The sequence below is a fragment of the Temnothorax longispinosus genome, chromosome 9, assembly GCF_030848805.1.
Source record: "Temnothorax longispinosus isolate EJ_2023e chromosome 9, Tlon_JGU_v1, whole genome shotgun sequence".
NCBI lineage: Eukaryota > Metazoa > Arthropoda > Insecta > Hymenoptera > Formicidae > Temnothorax > Temnothorax longispinosus.
In genome coordinates, this window is record NC_092366.1 from 19567509 (window position 1) to 19581567 (window position 14059).

General features: G+C 44.9%; 3 protein-coding genes across 16 annotated transcripts; 2 read left to right on the forward strand and 1 right to left on the reverse strand.

Moving 5' to 3' along the window:
• The first annotated feature begins 10 nt into the window (after window positions 1-10).
• Window positions 11-3564, forward strand: LOC139818818 (uncharacterized). Its single transcript, XM_071787798.1, has 4 exons — window positions 11-577; window positions 680-790; window positions 893-1156; window positions 1244-3564. The coding sequence occupies exons 1-4, from the start codon at window positions 310-312 to the stop codon at window positions 1438-1440; spliced, it is 840 nt and encodes a 279-aa protein (XP_071643899.1). The 5' UTR covers window positions 11-309; the 3' UTR covers window positions 1441-3564.
• On the reverse strand, window positions 3374-13993 carry LOC139818816 (radial spoke head 1 homolog). Of its 12 annotated transcripts, XR_011733516.1 has the most exons (9): window positions 13648-13848; window positions 13189-13424; window positions 12726-13100; window positions 12471-12665; window positions 11637-11834; window positions 11232-11330; window positions 10421-10731; window positions 10121-10340; window positions 6252-6571 (listed from the first exon to the last, which is right to left on the reverse strand). XR_011733516.1 is itself a non-coding variant. In XM_071787791.1 (8 exons), exons 3-8 carry the CDS (start codon window positions 6028-6030, stop codon window positions 3727-3729), a joined length of 903 nt encoding a protein of 300 aa, XP_071643892.1. In that variant the 5' UTR covers window positions 6031-6571; window positions 10121-10340; window positions 10421-10562; the 3' UTR covers window positions 3374-3726. The 12 variants fall into 12 exon arrangements, 11 of the variants coding, with proteins under 11 accessions (XP_071643892.1, XP_071643887.1, XP_071643889.1 ...); XM_071787791.1 differs by lacking the exons at window positions 11232-11330; window positions 11637-11834; window positions 12471-12665; ... (1 more) ...; window positions 13189-13424; window positions 13648-13848 and adding exons at window positions 3374-3867; window positions 4520-4660; window positions 4829-4936; window positions 5087-5313; window positions 5585-5804 and having other exon boundaries at window positions 5965-6571; window positions 10421-10562; XM_071787786.1 differs by lacking the exons at window positions 11232-11330; window positions 11637-11834; window positions 12471-12665; ... (1 more) ...; window positions 13189-13424; window positions 13648-13848 and adding exons at window positions 4337-4660; window positions 4829-4936; window positions 5087-5313; window positions 5585-5804; window positions 8451-8643 and having other exon boundaries at window positions 5965-6571; window positions 10421-10562.
• Window positions 9689-12472, forward strand: LOC139818822 (uncharacterized). 3 transcript variants are annotated; one of them, XM_071787805.1, is made up of 4 exons: window positions 9689-9830; window positions 11069-11405; window positions 11602-11852; window positions 11927-12472. In XM_071787805.1, exons 2-4 carry the CDS (start codon window positions 11173-11175, stop codon window positions 12100-12102), a joined length of 660 nt encoding a protein of 219 aa, XP_071643906.1. In that variant the 5' UTR covers window positions 9689-9830; window positions 11069-11172; the 3' UTR covers window positions 12103-12472. The 3 variants fall into 3 exon arrangements, with proteins under 3 accessions (XP_071643906.1, XP_071643908.1, XP_071643907.1); XM_071787807.1 differs by lacking the exon at window positions 9689-9830 and adding an exon at window positions 10552-10691; XM_071787806.1 differs by lacking the exon at window positions 9689-9830 and adding an exon at window positions 10803-10827.
• Window positions 13994-14059: the final 66 nt, after the last annotated feature.

The window sequence follows — 14059 nt, forward strand, 5'->3', positions numbered from 1 at the left end:
AAGCGATAGCGACACGCTGCCTGCTGGCTGCTGGCTGCTGGCCTCGGGGTTTCTTCCTGGAACTTGAACGCTCCCGAAAACTCGTCGTTTCCTTCTCGACTCGTAAATGTGAGCCACCATCAGCCACGATCCCTCGGATACGAGAGAACGAAAGCTCGGATCGAGCTTCCCCTCGTCGGGAGGAGGAGCAACAACCTCTCGACGATTTTAGGTTATAAGGGCCAGCATTCGCCAATGTAAACAGCGACGGGCAACTCGGACTGGTGTCCTCGGATCTCGGTGGTCTCTCAGTCTGGTAACGCGGGCCTCATGTACTGGAACAGGACGGCAGCCGGTACCGTACGGGAAGAGATGCCTCTGAGCTCGATAACTCGGGGCACCTCCACGAGTGCCCCCGCGGCGACGGTGGAGAGCGTGAACCCTGGCACGAGCACGAGCACGAGCACGCAGATAACGTCGACCTGCTGCACCCCGCCGCCGTCCTACCACAACATCAACTTACCCCTAGGCCATCCCTCCACGTTGACCAACGAGCGTGGCGCGCCGCCCTCGTACGAAGAGGCGATAGATCCTAATGGTACGTCATCCTAGATCCTCGTCTTGGATCTTGATCGTATGCTCGTGTGTCCATAGGTCCATAGGTCGAATACATTACTTTACCTTCCTGCACTGTTTTCAGCACCGCCGCCGTCCTACGATTCCCTGTTCGGTCGTATGAGAGAAGCCCGTAAAATATCCAAAGGCATATTCGATTTCTTAAAGAATATCGTTGTCCTGCTCCTAGGCACAAGTAAGTGTGTGTCTCTCGTTGTTGGTAGTAGGTGAAAGTAAGATACTTACCTCAGAACGGTCTTAATAGCTGGATGTAAAATGTGAAATCGGCATTTTCCAGTCGGGTGTACCATCATTCTCGGAGTGACGATAGTGGTACCAATTTGCATGATGGTGATCGGTGGACTGTATCTTTACGATTGTCCACAGGGTGAATACATTCCCGTATACTTGTTGGTAGGCGGTGGATTCGGAGTATTTAAGCAATTGTTAACTTTGTCAGCCAGAGTGCGGCAACGCCAAGAGGAAAGAGACGAAGAAAGGATCAGACAATCGCCTACGCAGACTCTGATCAATTGTTTTATGCTGGGATGGTTCATTATTGGTAGTTTATTCCGTCAATTTGCCACGCAACACGAACGTCGGGTATTTGCGCGAGGGACAGTGTTACAAATCTCTGTTCGTGTTACAGGTTCTATGTGGGTATACAAGGAATACGAGCCAAACTATGATCCAGCATTGGGAAAGTATTGCAATAAGACGCTATATTTATTCGCCTTTTGGCTGATTACGTCGGTCTACATATGCATGGGTATTATAACTGCCGGTCTGTGCAGCATCTCCGTAGCTAGCATCGCCTTTCAGAGACCACCGTCGGACTTGATGTGAACGAGCGTTGTTTAGCCGCTTCGTGTCCGCGCCTCCGAAATGACAATGACGCGCATCTAGGATGTTTTGCGCCGTCGACGTAGTCGGGACGGTATTTATCGAATGAAGAGAAATCCTTGGTATCTACGCGCCCACATGGATAATAAGCGTGCGCACGTTCGCATTGTACGCACTACCGTCTCAACACCGTCCCCCCGTTTCCCCTTACTGCTCGATAAATACGAACGGCTCGTTCTTATAAACGTATCGAGACATCGACGATCGGAAGTTGAAATACTGAAAGCTCCAACTTGTACATAGATCCGCCGAATACGCGTGCCGTATAGGAGAAGGAAAAATCTCATTTTGGGAGCGAAGCGACAACGAGTTACTCGCCGACGGAGAGTGGCGCGCGACGAGTCGCTTCGCGCGATAGAGCGCAAAAATTTCGTCCACGTTTACGTACCTGAGATGCTTAAACGACTATTTCGAAGAAAATCGTTGGCACGTTAAACGCACACTAGATGTTCGCGCGGACGCGTCCGCGCGCGACATAAGTTTCAAGCAAGATCGTGTAAATGACTTGTAACTTGCAGTCGCACAACGTTTGCAACGATGCGCAAACGAGCGCGCGGTAGTTGATCGACACGTCGACTTTGCGAGATTTCCGATGCCCATGCCGTAAGAAATCGGTGAAAAAAGAAAAATACATCCAAGTTTAGTTGTGTCTCTCTTTCTTTCGCCTCTCGACGTAAACGAGACGAGAGGCGAGAGAAAGAGCAGAATCGCGTTTATCGCGAATTTTTAAATCTTGTGCCAAGTGGACGCCAAGTCGCAGACCAAAGTATTTTGCTATCACGATGTTGCTCGCGCTAGCGTCAGTGCTCTCGATCCAAGGGACGAGCCAAGTGCGAACGCGCGCGCGCGACTCGCCCTACGCTTAGCACAACAGCGTCGATAACGCTTTGGTACGACGGTCTAACATAATTCTACTATATAAATGTTATAGTCATCGCATCGTTATCCCGCCAACACTTTTTAATCTGTGTTAAGCACTTGTGAACTTTATCGATTCGACTATAGTACGCACTCCGCTTACTCGTGACTCGTAACTTGATGTTAAAAGACTGCGATCTCTTACGCGACAATTTTATCTATTTATTCGCCCTCTTCTCCGTCCTTTTACGTCTCTATAGATCTCTCTATTCGACTCTTATGTCTCTTGACATGATTCGTTTTTTTACAAAGATCAAGTCGCGCGCGAAGCACGCACGTAGAAAAGTATACGGGCGTATAAATATTATATGCGTATGCCCCTTTGAAACATGTCTTTACCTTAAAAGCTGACAACTTAAAAAAAAAAAAAAAAAGACAGTATTCGCCAGTATTGCTGCGGAGCTTGCTATCCCCGAAAAATCAGCACGCTCCGTCGGTCGGGTCGTGTAATATGACGTCATGACGAATTTGTGATTCGATTAAATGATTGTATTATCAGATGTATTACGAAATATCGCTGTACATAACTTATACCGTTCCTTCCACATTCGTTCAACTCGAGTCAATTTTTCCCGACTGAAGTTTAGTCTTCCTCCCTCAGTCCTTATGTTTTGGAAACGTACGTATCCTCGGCATAAAACTAGGCGTAAGCTTAGGCGTAGACGTAGACGTAGCCATATAAACGTAGGCGCAGGCACAGAGTATACGTGAGCCTGTGTCGCACACGGGCGCGCCTCATGAACGTGCTTGTGTTGCAGAACGATTAACAATATAACCGAGCTTGCGCTTTCAATTTTGCATAAAACATGTTGAAAAAATATGTATATAATTCCATCGCGATATATATATGTATACAAACACACACAGACACACACACACACACACACACACACATGTATATGTATACATTAACGTCGCAGCATTCGACACTGCACCAACTCGAGATTGATTGTAAATAATGTTAGACTCGAGTATGTATATACTACTCAAGTATATAATTGTGAACACGGTATCTTGCATTTATTATATTATTACAATATAAACACGAGACTACGTTCCGACGATGTAATAGCATTCCTACGTTTTGCATGGCGTACACATGTACACACCGTCGTTGTTATAATTTCCTAAATAAAGCGCTTAAAAGCACGCTCTTTTTATTCCGTTTCGCATCACCTATGCATCAAGTTAACATATATATCGTATATTCGTATATAATACGGCGAGGACGGTACACGTTAAGACGCGCTCGCAAATCGATTGACCGACGGCTTCGTGAGAATTAGCACGTTTCATTAATTTTATTACACGTTAAGGACTGTCGATACGAGACGATGCTTCTCTCTCATAGCGTTCTTCGCGATAGTCCTCCGGATAATCCGAGTCCGAGTACCCCTCGTTCTTCGGCCAAACGTCATCCTCGCCCTTGCTGATTGAGGGTTCCGTTGACACCTACGCGAACGCGACGTCGTGTCAGGTTGAAACACGTTTCGGGATAAGCATTACGTTAGGTTTTAATCCCGCCCCGCCGGATACCGGTGATACGTGTCAGGGTAACGAGACGTATAAACACGGTTTGAAAAGAAAGACGGCTACTACTATCCTGCCCGGATATCGTAATTCTATTAATGATTACGGAAACCCGCAGTCTGGCGACGCGCTAGAAATAGCGACCGGATACTCGCTAGTCCTCGTTAGTACAAAGCGGTCGATTAAAATTCATTTTACCGGAAGAATCTGTTTCCGCTTCCGCGGACGCAGTCAACGTACTAAGGAAATCCTACCCTCCCCCAGAGAAAGGTAACCGGATATAGATCGCGAACTCTTGGTTCCGCTCTTCAATATTAATTATTAATCCGTTTTTTCCATGTCGCCTATCCGCGGAATGAGACAACGGTAGCCATGTGTCACGCCGCGAGCTCTAAAATTCGCCTTCGCCCGCGATTACTTGACGGTTATCCGGAGAATCGACATCAGCATCGCGTACGTGTATTAAAACAGGTCGCTTGAACGACGACGACAAGTATGATGCGATGTTATCGAATATAAACGACGCGGAGTTGACGAATATAAAAGTGACGATCGTGATTATAATTTTGATTACTTTTTCTCGCAGGGGCCGTGCTTCCGGCGGCAATAACTCCGGGTTGTAAGGCGTGATACAACGCGCGCGCCACATCGGCCGAACACCCATCCTCGGGGACCGTCCTTTCTTCAACTGACTTTTGTCATCATCGTCGTTCTCCTGCATTATTATAATTTCGTTAAGATATATTGCACGTTCCGCTTACATTTGCCTATTTTTGGCAATATATACAGTAAGGCGAACAAGGATGATTCTCTGTGTGGAAGACAGTTCGCTGAAGATTGAATAAAATGGTATAAAAAAGAGAGAGACGAGAGAGAATTTTACTTTTGCAACCGTCCAAGTCGGACCATCAAACGTGGGATCTCTCACGTGTACATAATGACCGTGCTGCATGCATACGTTGTCAAAGGTGAAGCAACCACGTCCGTACGGCTACATCAAACGATATCTCTATTAATTATAGATGTATATATATATACTTCTTTGATCTAGGCTTCTTTCGTCCTATTTGAGATTTGTGATTTGGAGATTTACAGACAACCACGGCGCATCGCGATTACTTTCCCGTTTCCTATTTCGTACCAAGTTCAGCTTCCAGAAACCATGGAAACGGCAACGCGCGTGAATGAGCTGTCCGGGTCCTTCCATGCGGTCTTCCATCCACGTACCCATAAATTTCGTTCCTGTATCAGCGTACAGATACGTTCCCATACCATGGCGAAGGTCCTCCTTCCACGAGCCTTCGTAGACGTCATTCGTCGCGTAATGATAAGCTCCGAAGCCGTGTTTCGCGTCGCGTTTCCATTCCCCTAAGCAGATTAATTTCAGCTATAACGGACCCATCGAATTCGGATCTTGGCGTCGACCTCGCGGATCGGTCGCGGGCCGATGAGCGCGCGCCGCGCACCCACCTCTCGCGAATTCCTGGCATGCTCTTAGCTTTTCTAAAATTTCTGACGCGTGCGACATAAAAATAATTGTATGACGATACATATGGACGTGTCAACGTGCCCACGTGCCTACGATGTGATTTCCCGCTCGAATCTGATTCGGATCCTATTTTTGTACATTCTTCCGTACCTTCGTATCGCGTTCCGTCAGGGTACCAAAAGATCCCTTGGCCGTATTTCTGTCCGTCTCTCCAATCACCGTTATATCGGGCACCGTTTTTGAATACGTAGATACCTTTACCATGTCTGAGCCCGTTACAATATTGACCGACGTACATGTCGCCGTTTGGTAGCAAGGTCTTTCCATCGCCGTGTCTCTCGCCATTCTCATTTCTCTCACCCTCGTAGACCTGCGGAATAAGAGTGCGAACGACGACACTATATCCAATGACGTTTTAACGTATTGAAGAAATTAGCGTACGCGGCTGTTGGAAGCCGCACGTTATTCCTACAAGTCTTGTTAAAGAGAGAAAGAGAGAATCGCGACAATACGTTTGCTTACGTGCCTACCCCGAGTAAATCAGTTTCCAGCTCTCCGCGTTCATCCGGATTCGGGCTTGTTAACGATTTTTCCATTCTATTTTTCGTTGTATCTTGTCGCTCGTCTCACGTGATTTAATCAGTCGAAATCTCGATTGTTTACGCACCAATCGATCTTTAACATTCCGCTGATTGTCCTTTCGCGTGTATATAAAAAGATTCGGTATTTTGGGGCACAAGACTGTCATCTATCTTAAAGGAAAACACAAGTCTGACAAGGATCGTCGTATCAAGAAGAATAATATCAAGACGTGAAATCCAAGATGAATAACAAGATTGTAATTGTGATTTTATTGGCGTATATTCTGGCAAAATAGTCGACGGTGAAACTGAATATCGTCGCCGTACGTCACGGTGACTCGTCCGACACGTTCCAAACTATCGAGGCGGTTATCGATTATTTTCAACTTTGTCGAAAAACAATTAAATATAATAAAAGGAATTTCATCTCGTCATCGACCGGTGAGCAGACCGATCAACGCTTGCTTCTCCTTCTCCTTCTTGCGGACAGACTCTAAATTCCTTTGTTTCCAGGAGCTCTTGCGAAGTTTTATCGGACGCGATCCTACGTACCGGCCTGAAACAAACAAGCACGTAAATCGTCATATAGATGTTCTTAAATAAAATAATCTTTGTTTGAGACACATTTTATTTTTATAACTCTATCATTTAAAAAAATTACAGAGTGTATATACCTAAACCTAAACCAAACACACTGTATTTATATAATCTTTTCTTTTTATATATATATAATATATAAAACAAATCAGATATCTGTGACAAGCAACACGTTTATTTTCGCAATCGGCGCTATTTGCAACAACGATGATACCGGAAATCCGAGCTCATTGGCTTAGCGGCAACAGGTGACAAGCGACGATACGTTTTCCCACCAAGCTTACCTATTCAAGTAAATATTCCAGGAAAAGAAAAATGAAGATATAGAAATCGATTTCCCGTGGAATACAAAATATACGCTCATTCATTCCTTCTTACTCGGAAATTTCTTAAAATTCGTCTTCTCTAAGACGATGTTTCTAGTCTATCAAATTTGAAATGGTCGACACAAGTCTGCGATTTGTAAAAGATTCAAATAGATTAAAGTTTTAATAATTAAAACCGAATAGAGCAGCTATAATCCTTCTCTCTTCTTTTTCTTTATCCGCTTCTTAGCTAATCAAGGAATAAAGAATCAAAGTCCACACTCTATAACATTTACTCAAAGTTACTCCACACTTCGCACAACTCGATCGCGTGTTTCCTTGTCATTTTTCTCCCTTCTCGTTTCACACGTTACGGTTCGACGATTACAAAGGAAAAACACGACGAATGTTTTCCCGTAGGGCAAAAAGCCTGAAAGCATTTTGGAGTTGAGGTCCACGGGAAAGGCAAACGGAAAGGAACCCGCTCTTGTAACGCCTGCGCCGTCGTCGATCGCCGTGTAAAGTTACTTGTTGACCGTACACATTTTACAGTATCTACCTACTCCGTGTCTCCTTTATGCAAATAGCATCATTAAAGCGCACTGAACGCTACAAAACCGGTGGTGAAAGAAAGCAGATCGTAGCTCGTGGTAACTCGTGCTTGTAGTTGCATCGAAATCCCGAGATCGCGATGCGTTCGAGATAATATTTGCGGGGCCAAAAATATCCTTTCGGATAGCACCAGGCATCAGTGAGAAATTCCGCCAAAGAGAACGCGTTACGTCCGAAGGGGCTCACGACCTCGGGCTCACGAACCTCGTTCTCTCGTTCTCTGGTTCTCTCTCGCGCGCGCTCCCGATCTCAATGATCTCGATCCCGATCCCGATCGCCCACGCGACAAATTCTTCGTTACTTTTGTGGCTTCTATACGAACTGGACGTGGGAATGAACGGAAATCCTCATTTAATCACGCTTTAAACCAACGCGCTCGTTGGATTCCGATCATCATATCACGCGAGTAAATATCCACGAGCAATGAACGTTTAATTTGTCTTTCGTCCTAATAACGTCCGCGCGCGCGTTTCTGATGAACGTGGATGCTGCACGTGGCAGAAAAATCGTTACCGCACAACATGTTGCGTCTGGATTCCAGGATGCGAAATATCATCGCTCTTTTTGTTTCGACGTTCAAATTGATTCAGGCCGTGCAAGTTGTAATATTGAGATTAAAATATAGCGGGGGAAAAAATGTTTGCGCGAGCAAAGAAAACCGGACACTCAAAGGTAGGATTCGTAAGAGTAAAAGCCGTCATCGCAGTCGAGAGGAGAACGTAGGATCAGTTGTGTAAGTTAGATCAACGTATTGCGAGGTTGCACTGCGGGCCAGCGATTAGTTTCGGGCCCTGCGAGTACCTCAAGCAGTCATATATCCGTTCTATTGTTCATCATATCCAGAACTCCATCTCGTACATTACATCATGTATACGCGCACGCGATCAGACGAGTCTTCAATCTGGGGTTGCGTTCACTCACTCGTTTCTTCAAACTACTTGTTGCGCCCGTTTAGTTTCGCGAGATATTCCTTGCTACTTGCTAGACGTTCTCTTTCTCTCTCTCTCTCTTTCTCCTTCCTAACGTATCTAGCCACAGCTAGGTTCTTTCTTCCCTTCAGCTCTCTTTCTTTTCCTCTGCTTTCCTTTTCTCTCCGCGGTACGGTGATGAAAACCTTGGAAAAAATCGAGAAAGAACTAAAGATATTGACGAAGAAATTTACTAATGTCACGTACTTGCTTTATACCTGCGACATTCGCCAATGTTCTAGAATGTTACAAGAGACCTCGAGCGTTGTCGCGATTACACGACGAGGGGGGCGCATCGCATTTTATGCTGCGCGACAAATCTTTCCGCGGAATCCCACGTATCGGCTCGTCCGCGACTACAGAAAGGCGTCGAAGATTGAGCGATCAACTTGCCAAATAAATATAAATAACGCTGTTTTATAACGTTCCTTGAACGCTTGTTCGATCGCCTCTCATCATCAAGTCCGAAATATTTTAATGATTGGGGCAATCTGAAAGACGCGAGCTACGTCCGTTCCACCACCCCCCACCCCTCGTGGATTTGATTATCAGCCAATCGTTTTTAATTGTGCTAAATGTACTTGGAAACAGATTCGCTCGTGATTCTGTTCTTACACGCGCGATTCCATGCGCACCCCTATCGGGATAAACACGATTACCGCGTTCAAGTTCAAGTATTCGCCTCGTTATAACTCGTTACGGCGTTATTACTAGCGTTTATTAAAGAAATATCCGAACCAACTGTAACGTGTATCTAAAAATTGCAACTTGATCCTTCATGTTACAGCGTAACAGCGCTTATATGGTGATACTTGACGTAAATCACATATGATCAATACGGTATAGCGAAAATATCTGTATCTCTGACCCGTATCAAAATCTTTCTAAAGTACGTCGTCTTATCCGCCGCGATAGAGAAATCCATCCAAGATGAAACAAAATAAAAAAAAATCACAATGATGACCGACGACGATGACGTAGTAGAAATAGTAACGTCAAGTAAAAAGAAAAAAGAAAAACAAAAGAGACGGCGAAATAGTCGGATCGTACAGCCTACCCCCGAGATTTTCGATTGGCTGTCGCCAAAGAGAGTGGGGTATTATGAGAATTTGTAGTAGGAGGTAGGGGTTGTTGAATGAGTAGCGGAACGCTCAGCCTCCCGACGCACTTGGTCGCATCCACCCCAACGAATAGCCGGCGAACCGTACGGCCGTACGGTTCCGTATCCGAGCCGCGAAACCGCCCCGTATTTGCTCCGAGAGAGTGTATAACGAGAGAAAGTGGAAGCGTAAATCGAACGAACGAACGAACGATAGAGCGGCAGGTTCCGAAGGTACGTTCTCTTTCCAATCTAAAAAAAAATCAAAATTTTCTTAATCTATTTGATAAGACAACGAGCACGGAGCGCGAAAAACATTCTTGTAAAACGCGATATCACGTTGGCACGTCCTTCTGCGACGTTCGCGTATCGAATTTTACGAAAATTACCATATAACTTTGTTGTCGATATAGAATTTTCATAGTGTGGTTCCGCGTTACCGCGGTCAGAATCGTCTACGTGAGAAGCTGGAGCGGGTATCGCGATGGAAAAGAAAAGCGTCGAACGTGAACGACATCGTGTACCTCGTGTACGTCGGCGTCCTTACGGTCGCGTATTCTCATTACTGTCACGAAAATGCCGGTCGCACATCCGCGCGTCGGGGTGTACCCCTCGACCTTTTTTTACTCCACCTGGACGTAACGTGCAAGATCAACATCTTTCTCCTTCATAGGCTTTAACTTGTGTTGTCACGCCGTGTCGCACGGGTGTGCGCGACGGTGTGTGTATACGCGTAGCGTGGTGCTAAAATTAGGAGGAATGTTGTATAAATAGTATCAGCCGTTGTAGAAATTTCGTGGGAGAGAAGAACGTAAACAGCATACCCGCCTGTCGACAAAATCACCATTGTGGCGATGATTAATGTTCGCCAAGTAACAAACGGGTCTGCGAACTTGAGCTCACCCGTTGGTGCGTCGAGCACGCGGGATGCACGATAGCAAAAGACTTTTTTCCACGTTCAACGCGTTCCTTGGCGCGTTCGCTTCTGTACTATCCGTAAACATTCGCTTCGAAACGACGTCCTATGGGCGATGTTACGATACACCGCTAAAACTGTGCCAACGTTCACGGGGGGCCGTTCCACGACGACGATGTGTTTGTCATCCATTTTTCACGAGTGTTGGAAATAAAATACCTAGAGAGAGAGAGAGAGAGAGAAAGCAAACGGCCTACAATAAATTATCCATTTCAAAAGCGAACAGAAAATATTCTCACATGTATAGATACATATGTAAATAGATGCGAATAGATTCATCTATTAAAATACCCACCAAGCGTTGCTTTTTACTTTCAAACTGTGTGGCTCAACGGCGTAGAATATAAAAATATTTGTCGGATTCTCACGCGATTACGTGTATAAACTCACGTGCACGTTCAAGATTTACAAATGCGCGATATTTTATTAAAAATATATATGATGCGTCTCTTATTAGATTCAAGTGTATCTCACGTCATTAATTTTTTTTCTTTAGAGGAAACAAGGCTGCGTAAACTTGGTTAATGCAGCGACGTACGCGACGATACGTGGGTAAATTAATCGGACGACACGCTTAAATATTACGACGACGAGATTAGAATGGAAACAGTTTCCAGACTGCTTCTAGTATTGATATTGAACATATTGTGGGCACGTACCGGTTATGCGGCGCCACTATTAGATGGGAAGGACACTTGGAATCGCAATGGTTTTGCACCTACGATCAAGGCAGCATGCTCCTCTGATGGACTCTGGTGCTGGGGATGGTTACCGATATCGGAAATGTACGATGGCAACATTATTATACCGAAAGAAGACGGCGATACCTTAAGGTACAAACATGCACCGCGTCGCCACACGTAATGCATGTACATGTACTGTATATTTTTAACGATCGACAATCAGCCAAGCGACAAGTTTTATCTAAAAAAAAACTTGTGTCGTCGCGAGGTCGATCACGTGTCTCAACAACATCATATATTGGAGAATTAGATAATTAATCAGTGAATATTTTCTTGTGCTTGGCAGATTGCAATCTCGGCGCCACGTTGCAAGTCCGGTACCTGACGTTACGTTGAGATCATGGAAAGATGGTATGTCAGAGGAGCCGGAACGGGAACGTCGAGCTTCTTTGCCAACAAGCAAGCAGATTCCTACGAAAATCACGAAGAAAGATGTCGTCGTGTCTCGTAGCTGGGGTGCCGGAGGCATGCCTTTCTCTGTTCTATACATGAATCCACATGGTCCGCGATCGAATCACGCTGTTGGAACAACCGCGGGTAAGTGTATAATGTGATGTTGACCAATTTTTTAAACATGTTTATACAGTATGGATGTACATGTATATCAATAGCGTCTCAACGACAAGAATCGAGTGCGGCGACGACCGAAAGTTGGACGTCGTTCGCAAAACATCCTACGTCGCGCATCGGTTCACGAACGGGCCAATCCACCGTACAACCAAGAAAACAATATTGGACCATACCACAGCTGTTTATATCATACGGCTGGGGTTCTTTTGGAAAATAAAACCAAGCAGCGGTGCAGACGTACAATATTGAAGATTACAGTTGTTATCATCGTGAGGAAAAATGAGACGTAAAGTGAGAGAGAGAGATTGATCTTTGCAATAGAAATAGCCAACAAATGCAGAAAATATTATCATTTTTTGTTGCAATATTATTAAATTCTAATATTCAAGATTGTAGTTTTCATCTCTTTCTTCATGCAGTATTTTTTTCATCAATCATTATACGGTGAGAGACGCGCAATCAATTTTCTATTTAAATATATTGCGCGTTGTGCAAACGCTAGCACTCTTAAACTCTAGAAAATATTTATATTATACGTGAAAAGAACATAAACATATATAGTAAAGGAATAAATATTTGGCTCACCATTCATTTCCTTCATTGCCTTGATGAAATCTTGCGGGTCTTTAAAGGACACAAATCCGAAGCCTTTGGTTTTATTTGTCCGTTTATCTCTAACCACTTTCGCTCTTTGAAAACTAGGATACTTGCCGAATACTCGCACCAGCATTTCGTCGGTGACGTCGTTCCCCAGATCCCCGCAGAATATCCTAAAATCATCTGCGCAACACATAAATAGTATTATTTATAAATTTTTTACACGAAATATTCGTTACCAACCTTCGTCCCATTCCAACAAGGAAGGGTCTTCCCACGTCTGTCCACCGGCCGTCCTTATAATCTTCTTATTTTTCTTCCCTTTACCCTTAGGGTGACTTTCCTCCGCGCTAGCGTTAGCCATAATGGAGCTTGCTTTCCCTTGGCTGATAGCTAATTCAGCCGCTGTACTGACACCTTTAACCTTTGGCTTCTTTTTGCCCTCGTCTTCGGGGATCTTTGTGTTAATAATTTGTTCGATGATCTCTGGATGGATCATTGGCGCTGATGCGGAATCGTACGTTTTTGGTGTTGCGCTTAAACATGGATCCACCATATTTGACATGTATGGATTACTTGGTTGTGCGGGCGAGGAGTACGTCGTAATAGAGACCGTACCTGTAACACGTGTCACCGTAAACTCTCGTGTATCGCGTTTGTAAAAGTGTAAGACTAACAAGTACAGCATATATATCAAGAATCTTACCTTGTCGCGCTACTTGTTGAGGAATTAATATTGGCGGGGGCGGAGGAGGAGGCGGAGGTGGTGGCGGCGGTGGAAACCCGATCATCGGAGGAAACGCTAATGTCGCTGCCGCCGCGACCACCGTCGTGGTAGGTCCATGTTGCTCCAATTGCCTAGCGACCTGATTGTATGTGTTTGCACCGATCACCGGTCTTACAATCGGCGTTACAAGCTGCCCTCCTATCTCAGCTTCAAATCTGAAGTTTACATTTAATGAATTAAACCCTGCAAACACTTTAACTTGGGAAACGATGAAATTTTTAATTTTACTTTCTCCATGTATCGTGTGCTTTGTTACACTATATCAAAATAGCATGCAGGAATATATTCGGAATATGCAGAATAATCGAACGAGGCTTGGATGAGATCTCGTAATGCCTCACAAAATCCGAGACGCGAAGAAGATTACTCGCGTCATACCTGTTCATCTCATCTTCCATTTGTCGAAGTTTGTCATCCATATCTGCAAGCTAGTCGGATGCTTTTTTACACACGTGCGCAAGCGTCTCCCTGGACGCAGATTTACGATAAATAGAACGAATAAATTTCCTGTGAAGAAAAAGGTCTCAAATGATAATTATTTCGATGCTACTCCACGCTACTCCAAGTCGCTTAACCTAAACTGACCTAAACTAGTCGTTGCTAATCGTTTGCAGTCTGCAGAGTCTGCTTCGCTAATGGATAGATTTTGGAGAACGCATGCGCAGTGCGGTCGAGAGTGATTGGTCGGATCTCCCTCCGACAAACCGGACAAACTCGCTTCAAGCCGGCAACTCAACGCTTTGTTCTGCTGCCCCGAACGCCCATTGATTTCTCCGCGTAGCGTTGGCAG

Excerpts from the sequence above, each read along its gene's own strand:
- LOC139818818 (XM_071787798.1), top strand. The coding sequence starts at position 310 with ATGTACTGGAACAGGACGGCAGCCGGTACCGTACGGGAAGAGATGCCT. Across the intron at positions 791-892 it reads TGTCCTGCTCCTAGGCACAA|TCGGGTGTACCATCATTCTC; the intron begins GTAAGTGTGTGT and ends GGCATTTTCCAG. Across the intron at positions 1,157-1,243 it reads GCTGGGATGGTTCATTATTG|GTTCTATGTGGGTATACAAG; the intron begins GTAGTTTATTCC and ends TTCGTGTTACAG.
- LOC139818822 (XM_071787805.1), top strand. The coding sequence starts at position 11,173 with ATGGAAACAGTTTCCAGACTGCTTCTAGTATTGATATTGAACATATTG. Across the intron at positions 11,406-11,601 it reads GAAGACGGCGATACCTTAAG|ATTGCAATCTCGGCGCCACG; the intron begins GTACAAACATGC and ends TGTGCTTGGCAG. Across the intron at positions 11,853-11,926 it reads CGCTGTTGGAACAACCGCGG|CGTCTCAACGACAAGAATCG; the intron begins GTAAGTGTATAA and ends GTATATCAATAG.
- LOC139818816 (XM_071787782.1), bottom strand. The coding sequence starts at position 13,688 with ATGGATGACAAACTTCGACAAATGGAAGATGAGATGAACAG. Across the intron at positions 13,425-13,647 it reads ATGGAAGATGAGATGAACAG|ATTTGAAGCTGAGATAGGAG; the intron begins GTATGACGCGAG and ends TGTAAACTTCAG. Across the intron at positions 6,572-12,470 it reads GGCAATGAAGGAAATGAATG|GCCGGTACGTAGGATCGCGT; the intron begins GTGAGCCAAATA and ends TGTTTGTTTCAG.